The 14,803-nt window shown below is 40.1% G+C and overlaps 1 protein-coding gene across 1 annotated transcript in view; it reads left to right on the top strand.

Moving 5' to 3' along the window:
• Window positions 1–14,803, top strand: part of itga9 (integrin, alpha 9) — a 47,451-nt gene that overhangs the window by 8,429 nt on the left and 24,219 nt on the right. The window contains exons 6-15 of the mRNA XM_086092839.1: window positions 626–755; window positions 848–933; window positions 1,013–1,075; window positions 2,296–2,433; window positions 2,686–2,791; window positions 3,981–4,075; window positions 5,129–5,219; window positions 5,530–5,575; window positions 5,672–5,823; window positions 7,007–7,167. Of these exons, the coding sequence (XP_085948965.1) occupies window positions 626–755; window positions 848–933; window positions 1,013–1,075; window positions 2,296–2,433; window positions 2,686–2,791; window positions 3,981–4,075; window positions 5,129–5,219; window positions 5,530–5,575; window positions 5,672–5,823; window positions 7,007–7,167 (1,068 nt within the window). The remainder of the gene's footprint in view (window positions 1–625; window positions 756–847; window positions 934–1,012; window positions 1,076–2,295; window positions 2,434–2,685; window positions 2,792–3,980; window positions 4,076–5,128; window positions 5,220–5,529; window positions 5,576–5,671; window positions 5,824–7,006; window positions 7,168–14,803) is intronic.

Below are 14,803 nucleotides of genomic sequence, written 5' to 3'. Positions count from 1 at the left end.
TGGTTCGCTGTTGAGGCGTTTGAATTGCAACACCCCCCCCCCCCCCCCCTCCCCATTGACACGCCCTCACCCCTGAAAGAATGTATGGAATTCCTTGAAAAGATGTCCAACTGTTAAATCTTAGCCTCGTCTGCACCGAGCTCACCGGTCGCCAGATGTTTGACGTCTGTGACTGATTGCTATGACTGTGTGTGTGTGCGCGTGTATGTGTGTGTGTGACTGGTCCAGCGTTACGTGGTGTCATAGGGGACACAATAAAGCAGGACGTTGCCTAATTCGTTCATTAAAGAAACGAGAGTGACATTTAAAGCAAATATATCTTAATTGTCCTTCAGCGATCTACAATCTGCTACAATGGGCATCAAACTGTCACAGGGCAGAGCCGCGGCTAAACAAGTCATCCTACAGCTGTCCATTTTGCACGGGCTCCGCATTCCTCGTCACATTTCCTGGCCTTCGGCCGGCCGGGTGGTTTCGCAGCAGATAGCGCACGACCGTCTGTGGCCTTCGGTTGACCAAAATGTCACCCTGCGGCACTTGTGTGCTCAATTTGAGCTGTCCAGATGAAAGGCAATTCACGGGTGAGAGAAATATGTGAATGAACATGACGGGGGTTCATTTTCAGGAGCTGGTGGTGATGGGGGCCCCGGGGTCTTACTACTGGACCGGGACAATTAAGGTTTACAACCTGACGTCTGACACCTTCTACAGTCCAAACAAAGATGATGTTGACTCGCACAGATACAGCTACCTTGGTGAGAGACGGTTAATATGAATTATTGTGGAAAATATAAAAAGGTTAACAAATCAAAGAGTTGTGTGTGTGTGTGTGTGTGTGTGTGTGCAGGCTATGCTGTAACTGCTGGACACTTCTCCTCACCTAATGTGATTGACATAGTCGCGGGGGCCCCTCAGCACAACGGCAGCGGGAAGGTAGTGACCTCATCTTTCTGCTTTATTCTCTAGATGACGGCGATCATAATTCATTATGTCTTTTCTTCTTTTTTTTCAGGTTTACCTTTTCAAAATTGATGGCGTGTCTTTGGTGAAGAGTTTTCAAGCCTCCGGGAAAATGGTATGGCTTCAAATGTGGTTTAAATGCACACTGAGAGTCCTGTTTTAAATTATGATGCAGAGGTTACACGTCATGAATTTATGTGATGCTGCTTAGACAATCTTTTACTAGACTACTTTTAGATCTAAATTTAAGTGATTAGCTAATATTTTCCATACAAGGAACCTAAGAGGACTCCCTAAACACTCACATTTGAACCAATGGATAAATAAATGTACATTAAAGGCCAAAATGATGAGACTATTTTTTAAAATCTTTTAGCTGGAATTGACACCAAAAAAAGTGGCAAAAGCCTTTTAATATTATGTATAACTTTATCGAATGAAAGATATCCACTCACCAAATAAAAATTCAACAGGGTTCCCGCAGGTTATTAAAAAGCATTAAAAGTCGTTAAATGAATTTTGCTCCAATTAAGATCTTAACTCATTCACTGCCATTGACGGCTATAGTCAAAAGATCGATTTTTACTGGGCTGGCAGTGATTAAATGGCATTATAAAGCATTAATTATGATGTTCAGAGGCAATAAAAGTTTAAATCAAATACATTCGTTCATGCTTTGTTTTACATACATCGTTGTGAAAAGGAGTCACTCTAACACAATTTAGCAATAATAAATGTGACAAAAATATATTTATTAGTGAGGACTGGTGACTAGTTGCAATTTACAATGAACAAAATGGTCCACGAGCTGCTTCATGTTCCTAACACCAATTGCTCTGAATTTGAAAGGGAAAACATACTTCATGTCCAACATGAAACACTAATGTCACCTAGTGGCAGAAAATTACTTCAACACAAGTGTATGACTCAATGACTCCTTTTAACTGTTTATATTGTATGTCTTATTTATTTATTTGTATATCTTTTTAACTTCAAATAACTTTTTGAATTACTTACTATCAAATTACTGTATCAGTGGTTAAAATGATACAACCACTTTTGTATTTGGTAACCATATTTGTCCATTTCTATGTTCATTAACAAGAGTATGAAAAACCTACAGTACGACATGGGTAACGTTAAAAAAAAACATTAAATGAGACTTGCTGGTACCTGCAGAAACCCTGGTCGACTTCCTGTCGAACTATTCCTTTGATGTCAATGCACCTTTGCAAGGGAGCATACCATCAGTCAGTCTGTCTGCATGTCAATGATGAAATAGAAAGGAAATGTCTGTGATCTGACCCAATGCTCTGTGGCTCGGCTTGGTTCCAGATGGGCTCTTACTTTGGCTCCTCATTGTGTGCAGTTGATCTGAACAAGGACGGCCTGTCAGACCTGCTGGTGGGGGCACCCATGCACAGCCAGCTACGGGATGAGGGCCGCGTATTTGTGTACCTCAGCAAGGGCAATGTAAGTGGGGATCTCCTGAGTTAGAATGCAGCTGCAGAGTTGTTATACATTTTTTAAGGAATTGCAAATTGGTTCCACACTGGTGGCACTCTTTATCAGTATTGACATGCAATTTCTGTAGGAATTTTTTTCGTCTTGTAATGTTATGCGTACAGTGTTTTTCCTACCACCACACGCAAGTTATTTTGTTTCGGAGCTCTGAATGCTCCCAACATGAGCTTCCGTTTAACATCATGAGTTCTGTGTTTTCAGGGGGTGATGGAGGAGCAAGCCGTTTTGACCGGGGACAATGCTTACAACGCCCACTTTGGAGAGTACATTTCCTCGATTGGAGACATCGACGACGATGGCTATGAAGGTCAGTGTAAAGTAATAGCATCACGGTTCACTTACTCAATGGCTCCAGGGCCAGCATAGGGCAGCGCGGCTCAGCTGGTATAGTGGCCATCAAGTAATTGGTACTTGGTCCATACCACTTTTCTCCAGGTACTCCGGTTTCCTCCCACATTCCAAAGACCTGCATGGCAGGTTAATTGAACACTCCAAAATTGTCAATAGGTGTGATTGGGAGATGGATGGTTGTTGGTCTTTGTATGCCCCTCATGTATGCTCATTGAACGATAACAAGGCATTCTTAGAGATCATATGATGAGATGCTAACTTAGCAACCGTTTTACAGTGACCAGTTATTTTTTTCAGTTCCAAGTAAAATATGAAGTGATGATCTTGTGTGTCCTTATTTGTTCAATAAGGAAGTATTTCACTAACTTTCAATAACTACTGTTGTTGTCCTTTGGCCACTGTAAAAGTTTCTAAAAGTGGATCAACCGGCGAGAGAACCTGGTCATGTTTGTTCAACGCTCAAAGTTGGTTAAATTGTCCGGTTTTGTTGTCATAAATGTAGCTCAAAGTCTGACATTTTCTTAATATGTACAAACTGTCTTTTTTCTTGGCTTGGCTGTACGGGTTTGATCCTACTCACACCATACTCATTCATATCCTCGGCCTGCAGCCTGGCACAGTTTTTGTTTGTGAGGGAAAAATGGCCGCGAGTCACGTTATAACCCATCATCATTATAAACCTTTCAATGGTGAAAGAGCCAGACTGACTGACAGAGTGACAGAGTTGCCATTTAATTTCAAGGAACATATGTAGAAATACGTTTTTATTAAAATAAATGCCTTGTTGAGTCATAATTAGTTAATGATTGCGTGTTAGATACTCAGACCAGCCATCTTTTATGATTTCTGCTTCGGTATGCTTGACTGCACATTGAGGCTTATATGTGGCTCTTTCTGTGGAAATGGGATATGGTAATGTTATTTAACCGCTCTTGCCAGCACTTTATAGTCTTGTTTCTCTCAGAAGTCGCACAACTTTTTGTAGCCACTAACAACATTTAATTGTCTTTTAGGAGTCTATAGCTAGCTGTTTGTGGACCTAGTGTGTACTGTACGCCCAAAACAAACACACACTAAAGCCTCAGTGCTTCATATAGCATACAGTCTGCCATTGTTGTATTTCATTGTCATATATTCCCCTGCAGATGTAGCCATAGGAGCTCCGAAAGAGGATGACTATGGAGGAGCTGTTTATATCTATCACGGGGATGCCACGGGAATCATCAGAAAATATTCCATGGTAAGACATTGCCATTAATGTGCACAAATGCATGTATAATGTAGGCTGCATGCTAAATCGTAAATAAATAGAAACCATATGGTCACCATGCATGTGTGTCGAATAACAACTCTTGAGGTAACAGAGAATTGTGAGGAGAATGTGGTCCATGGTATTAATGGTAGTCCTCCAAAGCTATTAACTGAGCTATGACTATATGACCCACAATGCATTTCCATGCTGAAAATCTTGTGTAACCCCACAAGCCATTTTAGACCATAAAACTGTCATCCTAATACTGCTGAATGGTTACAATATCTTTACACACAAATGAGTGGTAATATTCAATTTGTGGATTAGACTGACAGTTTTCATTTTAGTGAGCATAGCATCATGACTAGCTAGCTTAGCCTAATTATGTCGTGTTTTTGTTTTGTGCATCTTTTTTATAAGGACTGCTCACAAGAACACACTTTATTTGTAATTTTCTGGGGGCAATTAACACCCTGAATTGATATGCTGTGGTGTTGTCAGGATGTAGCGTAGGCTAACTAGCGCAAACTAGGGTTAAATGTGTTTCCTTGCTAATAGGCCAGACCTTAAATACAAGCCAAAATTCTAACGACGGTCATGTAAATATAAATGAAACTCAGGATTTATTTTGCGCATAAAGATTTTTTTACTTCAACAGCAGAGTGAACTGTATAAGCATACTGTGAAGTGATGTGAGAGTGTTATTATTAGCTACAATGGTTTCATTAGCTACTTAGCCTATGCCTTGCTGAAATATTGAACTTGATGGGATTTCAGTAAGTAACATAAACATATGTTTGTGTATAATTTAAGTACTATATGCATGGAATATGTAAACTGAATTTGATCTATCAGTTGTTTTGTAGAGAAACTTTGGGGACACGTTTTGATAATTAGTCTATATTAATGACTGCTCTTTGACTTGACCCCAAATGCTTTTAAATCTGTCACTGTGGAAAAACAAACACAAAGAAAAGTGGTCTCACAGTGTTCATGTTAGCTTGAACTGTGTATTTTAATGGTCGCTATCTTGTGTTACAGAAAATAACTGGGCGTAGCGTCAATCCTGGTCTCCAGATGTTTGGACAGGCAATATCTGGCGGTGTGGACATGGACGGCAATGGATACGCAGGTAGGGTCATATCAGATGTGGTTGAGGTTTGCTAGATTTCCCCAACCACATCATAAATATTAAATGACAACCTCAAAAAACAAAGATAAAGAACATTAAATATTTTTTTGTTTCTTTTAAAAGTCACAAGTTTCTTCATTCTCCTACAACAGCCTCACTAAAGACACTCGTGACAGAGGCATTTTGTTGACAACATTCCTCAGACATTGTTCAGTCTGAACCAGGATGACTGACTCAGTTGTTTGTTTATCGAGTGATATCTGACACATATTTTGCTATGATCACACTTTGTGACATGTTCTTGTTGCAGATGTCACAATTGGAGCTTTCGTGACGGATAGTGTGGTGCTCCTCAGGTGAGCAATTGTTCCACATCAATATAATATAGGTCAAGCAGCAATGTCTTATTTCGCTTTAAACTCACTCTTAATCCCTGTCCAATGTGGTGCAAGGTCCCGGCCTGTCATTACAGTGGACGTCTCCATCTTCTTGCCTGTGTCCATCAACATTTCTGTACCTCAGTGCCACGAAGGCCAAAACACAAACTGCTTCAACATCACGGTCTGCATGCGCTTCCATGGAAGACAACTTCCTGGACAAATAGGTGAGGATCAGTTTCACTCACACAGTCCACTTACCAAAGAAATGTCAGCTACTTGAAACACTTTGAGTTGTTTTAGCTCGAGGTCAACATTTTTGCACCCTGCCTGCTCGCAATTCAGCACATAATGGGAAAATAATGTAGAAAGCCAAAAATTATTTTTGCCGTTTACTGGTGCAGTTGCTCAAGTATATTTCTTGCTTTCTGACCTTTTGGTGGTCATTTAAACAGAGGGAACCTTTTAAAGAAGGATCATACAGGAAAAGCGTCTGTGTGCTTCGCCTTTGCTGAGGTAGAGCGCTGAGGTGATGTCCTGTTCCAGTGTTTGGGTGCGGCCTCTCCCAGCTCCCACCCCCCGGGGAGTAAGAGCCATGTTGCGTAATGACTGCGTACTAGCTTGCCAGGAATAAAGCCCCTCTGTTTGGCCGTCTGGCAAAGCGCATGGAAAGTGCAGCGCCATGTGTTTGGTGACGTCCACAATGAAGCCTTCCGTTGCCTCCTCGAGAGTGAGCTCATGGCTCCGCCTCGACTGGATGGAGGAAACAGAGGGGTTCGGTCCTACCTGGGTGTGTTTGCCACCCCTCCCAGTGTTTTACCAGCGTAACACCCTGTGAAGCATTTACTATAGACTGAGGCTGATTCATACGCAGTACTGGAGTTTGAATGACAAGAGACCTCTCACACTAATGATTCCTCTTCAAAATACAGTAGTTGTTCATTTTCTCCATCACTAAAGCCAGGGGTGGAACCAGCAGGGGTGCAATAAAAACATGGTCTGCTTGACCAGCTGGAGGATTGGTTTCCTTTTTACAATGTTTTTCATCATCTTCTCACCTTAAAATCTAATACTACACAATGGTCTGCTTTATTCATTTTAGAATAAAAATAACTCATTTTGTAAGCAACCTAGAATTTAGATGGCAATCTTAAAATAATATCACCACTCCCCCACCAAGGAGGTTTCCCTCCCCCCTGATTTCTACTTCACTCTTTTGCACAATACCTTTTAAAAAGGTAGGCCATGGATGAATGTTATCTCACATTTGTGTATGTTATTTGGAGAACTTTAATTTCTCAGTAAATAAGTGCAGAGTGCCATTCACTGGCCAAAATGGCATTTAGAAGTAAACCATTCAGAGCAGTGCCCATTGGATTAAATTGATACTGTGTTTGTGATCCGGTTCAGAGCTGCTTTACAACCTGACGGCCGACGTGGATAAGAGACAAAAGAGCCTGCCATCACGGGTCTACTTCATTCAGAGCGGCTCTCAGATCAGCCAGAAGAGCCAGCAGCTCAACCTGGACATCAACAAGGACGAGTGCCAGCACTACACCGCCTATGTCAAAGTAAGTTTAGACTGTTTGGTCTTCTTGTTGGCTTGTTTTCTTTGCCGTTAACTCCCTTAAATAGTCTCTCAGTCTGTTTCCCACGAAAGAAACACTCATCATGTTATGTGACATTAGAACTATTTGTCCCAGAAGTTTGTTTTTATCTTCATCTGTTTATTTGAGAGGCCAAGTGCACACTTTTCCAGTTAGATTGTTTACGCTGGTTAATAAAAACAAGCAAAATACACAATAAAGGAAGCAATGTCACCGAATGTGGAGGCGGCTATGAGAATATTGGCGCCCTCCCTACCACCAGTTGCTGAGTTTAATGTAACAGTCACGTGCTTGATGTCTGGTGAAATCATGCTGTCATAGGGCTGTGTGTTATTAGCCTCAAGTGTACCGGTGCTTATCTCAGAAAAAAGACAGAAACAAAGTCTCCTTTGTCATCACAGTCCCTCAATTGTGTTCCGCTGTGATTAAGCTGTGCAGTTGCAGGGAGGGTCCACGTCCTGAGGGCACCGGCCATGCTTTCCTTCCTTATGCATGGCAGCCTATAGTGCATGCTTGTAAATTTCATGGTAATTTTTTTTACAGAGCTCTCCTGGTACTTTCTCTTTGGGAGGCTTGGCTACCTACTGGGGAGGGGGCAGGGAACATAATTCTCTTCAGTGACCCACGGAGACAATAACGAGCATCACACACTACAGATGGAGCAATGAGCTCCTTTATCAACAATATTTTGATGTGTTCCGGGTTTCCGCGGCTCATTAAAAAGTATTCATAAGTCATTAAATGGATTTTGCTCAAATGAAGGCTTCAAATGGCATTAAAAAGCATTAAATACAATGTACAGAGGCATTAGAAATTTAAATACGATTCATGTAAAAACATTGCTGTTCGTTGTACAAACACAATCTTTGTATACAGTGCCTCAGCAGGGCGTAAGACTTGGGTTGCTTTTATGTCGGCTGCACGTCAAAGTTGATTTCTTGAGCTATGATGGGTGAGAGTTGCTGGACGTTGACTTCAATTTATCAAATGAATAAAAGATACTTGCAGATACTCAAATCGTCTGTCAACCTTTTTCGTTGGCCAAATAGATTCGTTTTAAAGATCATTAAAATGAAACCTAATAATACACTGTTAAGTTGAATTTGTTCATCAAAATGCACTGGACTGGAACAGACATGCTCAATTTCTACCATCTGAGTTCAAGTGAAAGTCTAGACCAGTGGCTCAATAAATCACACCTTGAGAAAACATATAACATAACAGCAGGTATGCCGCACGCAGAGGCTCATACTTCAGCACATATTCAGTATTACCTCCTGAAATTATGCAAGTCTTTCATGTTGGCCATTTTCAACATGTTTTCATTGGCATGGACTTGCGGCATACCAGCCGTCCAGATGGTCCATGTTTGGTTATTTTCGGCGAAATCAACCGCTCACTTGCTCTTGCCCCTGTTGGAGGAAAAAATGATTTTGCACAGTTATGAACAATTAGGATTTAAATGACCAGAGGTGATGTGTGCCACTGAGTCATGTTGTCAGGCAAGCCAAAGTCTTCTGTGTGATTTGTTGCCTTAAGTGATTTGGAATAATCGACATCCTTTTCTGGTGTAGTGAGGTTTCGATGTGTTGTGCCAGAATAAACACTTCTTGAAAGTTTGGCAGCTGAGGACATAGAACTAACAATGAGAATATTTTTTTATTTATGACTTTTAAGTGACAACATACTCATACATCCAGCATGTTCTTGTGAACATTTAATAGGAAACCCCATGGAAAGTTGTACTATTTTCTTCTAAAACAGCTTTGTTAATGCTTACTGGTAGTTCCGTGTGGCTTTCATGCATGCACAAGTGGAAATGACACTCTTCAATTATAAAAATAGCAAAAATGTGGGAGGGAAGGTGTGTTGTTATTATTATTATTATTATTATTATTATTATTATTATTATTATTATTATTATTATTATTCCAGGTATCTGGCTTTATTTCAAGGTATTGGCTGCTTTTTTGTGGACATTTTACGATTAAGAACTACAAATTAGAATCAAGAAGAAAGGAAAATCGCCATTAACTTACTGCAATTTTATGGGAAAATGCTATATTGGGATATATAGGTCTTTCTCTAAATTATCATTGTTTTTTGTGGGGGAGGGGGATCTCAAAAGAAACAGGTGCGGTGTTAACATTACATTGGTATAAACAGTCTCACTATAACATAGTTATCATTCATTATGTCCACGCATAGAGTCGACATGGCTTGCTTTGCTTTGATTCATTTGATCCATAGCTCGTCCAAGTAAACAAACTCCTTAAACGAATCCCTTTTTAGGTACTCTGCACTTCTCCTGAACTCTGTCTCTGGTCTCATGTTGTGCGTATGGCTCATGCATGTGTGCCTTGAAATCACAGCAAGAGCATTTGTGGACATTGACTGGTAATTTGTAGCAGATACATCTCTGTCTCTAAGGAGGAGCTAAAATAAGATGCTAAAGCCCTGCCTGCAACAGTTGTCCGTTTAATTTAGCTTGTAAGTGTCCTGCTTTCTACACCCCAAACACGTGCACTTTACTCTGGCCTATATTCCACTGCCCCACTAACATTTGCCTGGCACCAACACAGTCATGGAAATTGTCTTTTGCTTCTGGTCACGGGGAGGATGTCTCATCTTTTCTCATTGTTTTCATTCACGATCAGCTCGTGAGCAGCTGTTTTCAGGACAAAGCACTGAAAGACTTTTTGATCAGCTCCACTCAGCATACAATTAGCCAGTAACATCTTTTATAAATGGTAAAGGCACTTGTAGCAGCTAAAAAACTATCATCAAGATCTAGCTTTGGCAAAAATTCTGTTAGATAGGAATTGGTTTTGAAATACAGATAACCACAAAATATATGATTCTCGAACATTGTTTAAATAACTTTAAAATTGTGTTTAATCACCTTCTAGTCCAAAAGGTAATTGCAGCTTTGATTCCTTTTGTAGCTAATCTAAACAAACTAATGATTCTCAATTCATACTCTAAACCAAAAAAGGCAACCTCATATTATGTGGTACGAAGTAGTTACTGTTTGTAATAATCTGGGGTCTACTTTTTTCCCAAGCAAGAACATTCTTACTTTCTTCCACCCCAATCCACCAGCAGATTATATTGCAACAGTCACGTGAATGTGCTGATAAATGAGTTTTCTCTGTAGGGTGAATGGTCTGCTTTACTTCCCCATCATGTCGGCATCTATGGTATGTGACGCATTGGGACTCTCGTATCATTCCGTTTTCCCCACTGCTGATGAATGAGGGCCGTTGGGAACAGGCGTATGATAAACTCCATTAATTTTGACATAGCCACTGCTTATTCTCACCGCTTTGATTTACTGTTGCTTTGTGATAACAATATGATATTACGAGAAAAGTCAGGACTTCATCAGTAAATGATCTCTGAGGTTAGATATAATTCTACCTCCAATTTGTCAGGTTTGTAAATCATTTCCCCGAACGAAAATAGAAATAATCTATTAGCAGGTCAAACTGTTGCCACCATAAAATCTCCTTTTGAGATTTTGGGAATAGCTGTCACCAAAAAAAAAAGCTGCACTGCAATCTCTAGCAGTTTGCACTCTGACCTTTGTATTCTGCATCATTTGACCTTAAGGGACTACTTCCACTGTGGGTGCTTTTAGGGCATGTCTTTTGTTGAACAAAAGCACCATTCAAGGAAAAACTGTAACGTGCAAGGTAAAAGTTGAAAGAGTGACCTATAGATTTAACAGCTAACTCATTGTATGTGGTTATCGGTATTGCCACAGTTACCCTAAAAAAGCAACTTGGCTACTTTAATGATTACTTGCTTGTACCTTAGTTACTTTACATATTATTTCATTTTAAAAGTAACTGCATTAGAATGCAAGTTACTTTTGATTACTTAGATTACTAGTTACATTTAGAAAATGCCGACAATCCTGCTTAACATAAAAATGATACCCGGTTTTGCCACTTAGTTGGAAGTGCATTTTTAACAGTGAGGTTAAAGCATAAAGTATGTTTACATTGAATATACAATAAAAACAACCTTTTTGACTTATTTTAATTTAAAAAATGGCTCTTTTTGGACTTAACGTAAATGGGCTACTTGTTTATAATTTTAAAAAAATACTAAAAATACAGTCTTTGAGACTTCATTGAAGAAAAATACATTTTCTAAAATAAAGGCAATCTTTTTTTAATGTAACAGCAAAACTCAACTTTTACAATGAACATTGTAAATATAACGGTAATTTGGGGAGGTGCTGCACTCACACAATCTGGCGTGACTTTCTCTTTAAGCATGAATGCACAGAGCGTTAAATAAACTTTTTTTTAAATCAAAATAATGACTCAGACTCGTTCCTCCATTGCTGTTCATGGACACTTGGGCCAATGGGCTGAAAACGATGATGTCACTCCCTCAGACAATTTGTATACTCCCACAATGTCTTTAACCATGTTTAAGATTGTAAATATGCTTTCTACACTCTAAAAAGAGAATTGCTGAACCAATTTAAGATTACAAATTGAATTGTTGACCAACTTGAAAAAATGGTTTCAACACACGATAGAATTAAGTTAGTCCAAAGTGAATATATTAAGTTTAAGTGATTATGAGTTCATTCAATTTATTACTTTGGATTGGAGTCACTTTGGATTAACTTAATCCAGGTTTGGACTAATTTAATTCAATCGTGTGTTACCACTTGAAGTATTTTTTTTTTCAGTTGGTCAACTATTCAAATTCTAATCTAAAGTTGGTTCAACAATTCTCTTTTTAGAGTGTATAAGGTGTAGTTATTTGTTTGTTTGTTGACTTTAGTAAGTACTATAGTGTTTTTCTGTATTCTATTATTCATTAGTTTTACATTAAAACACGTGTGTGAAGGAGACACCGTGGGTGAGAAGAGTGTGTTTTTCATTTAACTCTGGTCAGTTGGCATCACTGGTGCTTTTGTCAAATGTAGCATAATAATGTACACTGGCCCTTTTGTATTAGCCATTTTTAAAGTTAATCAAATGCATTGACACTTTGAAATCCTATAATCTACTCCTTTAAGTGAAGGTTTAAATGTTCCATGTCAATGGCACCTGGCAGCTTTCTCTTGACAGACAAACAGGAAACCCTGGCGAGAGAAAAGCAAACCAGGAGTTCCTGTAACAACCTCCCAAAGAGTCCCCCATGTGGATAAAGTCCCAGAGACGGCATTGTGCGGCACGTGGAAGCCCGGAGCCGGGCCTGCTGTCACACTGCCTACTTTGTTTGCCGCTTTACAGACAAAATACAGACTCGCCCGAAATGTGCAGTTCCCTTGATGCAGCCCCCTTGCTTTCATTTACCAAGAGAGCTGATACAGTGAAAGTACGTAGCGGGAAGGTAATCATATCCAGCTGTCTTCTGTCACACACGGCTGCACGTCAAGCATCGTGTCTAAAGAATATAATTAAAATGCGCTGTAACAATATCGTGAGTGGAAAACGTCAATGGCTAATACTTGGTGCTTTGTCCTGAAATTCCGGCTGTTTATATCACAAGGTAGTAAAAGATGAATTATTCCAGTTAAATTTAGCAAAGACTAATATTTTCATCAGGATTTCCCTAAATGGTCGTGCCAGAGGGGAACGTGAGACAGTTCGTCTTCAGCCTTGTTTTGGGAGTGCACAGCCAGCAGACTTTTTCTTACAGTAAAACATCTAAAGTTGTTCTCATGAACGTGTAATCGAGTCTTTAGTAAGGTGTTGTTACTACCACCATGGATCATTATATTGACTACCGAGTCTGTTCTTGCCATCGTAAATCCGTCGCCATATCTGACTGACCAAAAGTTTCGCTGATTGGATGATTTGTTGCCTTTGGCAGCTCAGCACAACGGGCAAAATGGTTCTGCAGGATTTTGGCAATCTTCCTACCACACGATGCCACCACAGGGAAACATTATGGGTGGCCAAGTCTGACCGCAATGAAGGGGATTCTCTGGCCATGTTTCTCCAACTTCCACTGCCGGGGAAAGCACATGGGGCTGTTATCCTATGGAGGGGAAAGACAAAAGGCTGCCATTACTTCATCACTTGGCGTCTCCGTGGCACTTCCCTGAGAGACACGGCCGTGACCGCGTTGTCATTTCCCACTTGTCTTTCGTAATGGTTGTTATTTTAGATCGTCCTCTGTTTCCTGCATTAATAGCCAACGTCTGCAGCAAAGTGAACATACAAATGTATACACTAGATATCTGTTTATATCCAGCAGAGAGAGCTCTTGAAGGATGAATTTAGCGCACAATTGGTTTTGTGTGTTGCAGCTTTATCGGTGTTTGGCCCGTAAATAAAGTCTCCAATGACAACAGTAAAGCAGAAGTGGCCAAAGGCGTTTGCGTTGAGTGACGAAATCAGCTGCAGGAAGCATCTGGAGCCTTCTTCCATCATCAGGATGGAACAGTCTCAAACACAAACACTGCACTTTTTAGGCCGCCCCTCCCTGCTGCTTGCTTTTGTGTTTGAGCGCTCTCAGTTAGCACTTTAAGGCGACTTTCAAAGAAATTCTACTACAGCAAAACAGTCCTTTTAACAGTATTATGGGACCATCCTCACCCGGGTTTAACTGGTTGCGCGAGTGTGGAGATGATAAGCTTCCTGTTTATGGATGAAAGTTAATGGCTTTGTTGGAGGAAGTTAATTTCTCAAAGTGAGGAAGTCTTTAGAGGGCTACTTTTCTAAACAACAACAAAATGTTGGCTCGCTCAGTGAATTATTTTACAATGAAACTGCCTGCTTGCATGTACATCTAAATGTTTATTTGGATACAATTATTTAGTTTCCTTTTTTATGGGGCTCTTTGAGATACTTGTTGCAGCAGTGACCTGACTATTTGATTGCCCGTTGTTAAGAACCCAAACTGCTTCCTTACAAGGATTGCAGCTGGACTCAGCTTCTTTTTTTTTTATGAGGTTTTGTTTAGTTTCTTGCATGTGACTCCACAGTACACCAGCCATGTTGCTGTAGCGATAATTCAAAGGTTAAAGGTACTGGACTGATGATGATGATGAATTTGTGGAATGTAGAAGTTGTAAGAGTAAACCTTTTGACTAGCCCACCTCTCGGTTCTGCTACTGTGCTGCATCGGGACCATTTCCAGAATTAAATCCTGTGATCCTGAAAATAGAACAGAAGCAAAAGCCTGATAGAAAATAAAACAATGTGGGAGGGTTGAATGAGAAATCTGCGAGAAAAGACATCTGTGTATTTATAGACCATTGGCAGGCTTTCACAATCAGATAGTACACAACTGTGGTAACTGGCGTTGAGTCAAGTAGCTGTTGATAGAACATAGTAAATATAACAACACAGATGATTTTGGTATGTTTGACCAGTAAGCTTATTCCATCTGCCTATTTCAAGCAGGAACGTGACGCACCTATCTCTCCACTTTTATGAAACCCAGCTGTGGTTTTCACTATCTGAGGGTCAAATGTTGAATGCCTTATTCATGATGCATACGAGTAAGGTGACCAGACATCCTGGGTACCCGGGACAGTCCCGCTTTTAAGCCTTGTGTGCCAAGTCCTGGCGGATTTAGCCAGCACAATAGTTTTGTCCGACCATTAATTTAACTGTTAAAT

The sequence above is a fragment of the Leptonotus elevatus genome, chromosome 13, assembly GCF_054856555.1.
Source record: "Leptonotus elevatus isolate MCC_2025b chromosome 13, RoL_Lele_1.0, whole genome shotgun sequence".
Classification (NCBI taxonomy): Eukaryota; Metazoa; Chordata; class Actinopteri; order Syngnathiformes; family Syngnathidae; genus Leptonotus; species Leptonotus elevatus.
Note: the sequence above shows the minus strand (reverse complement) of the source record. Positions and strands in the feature narration are given on the sequence as shown.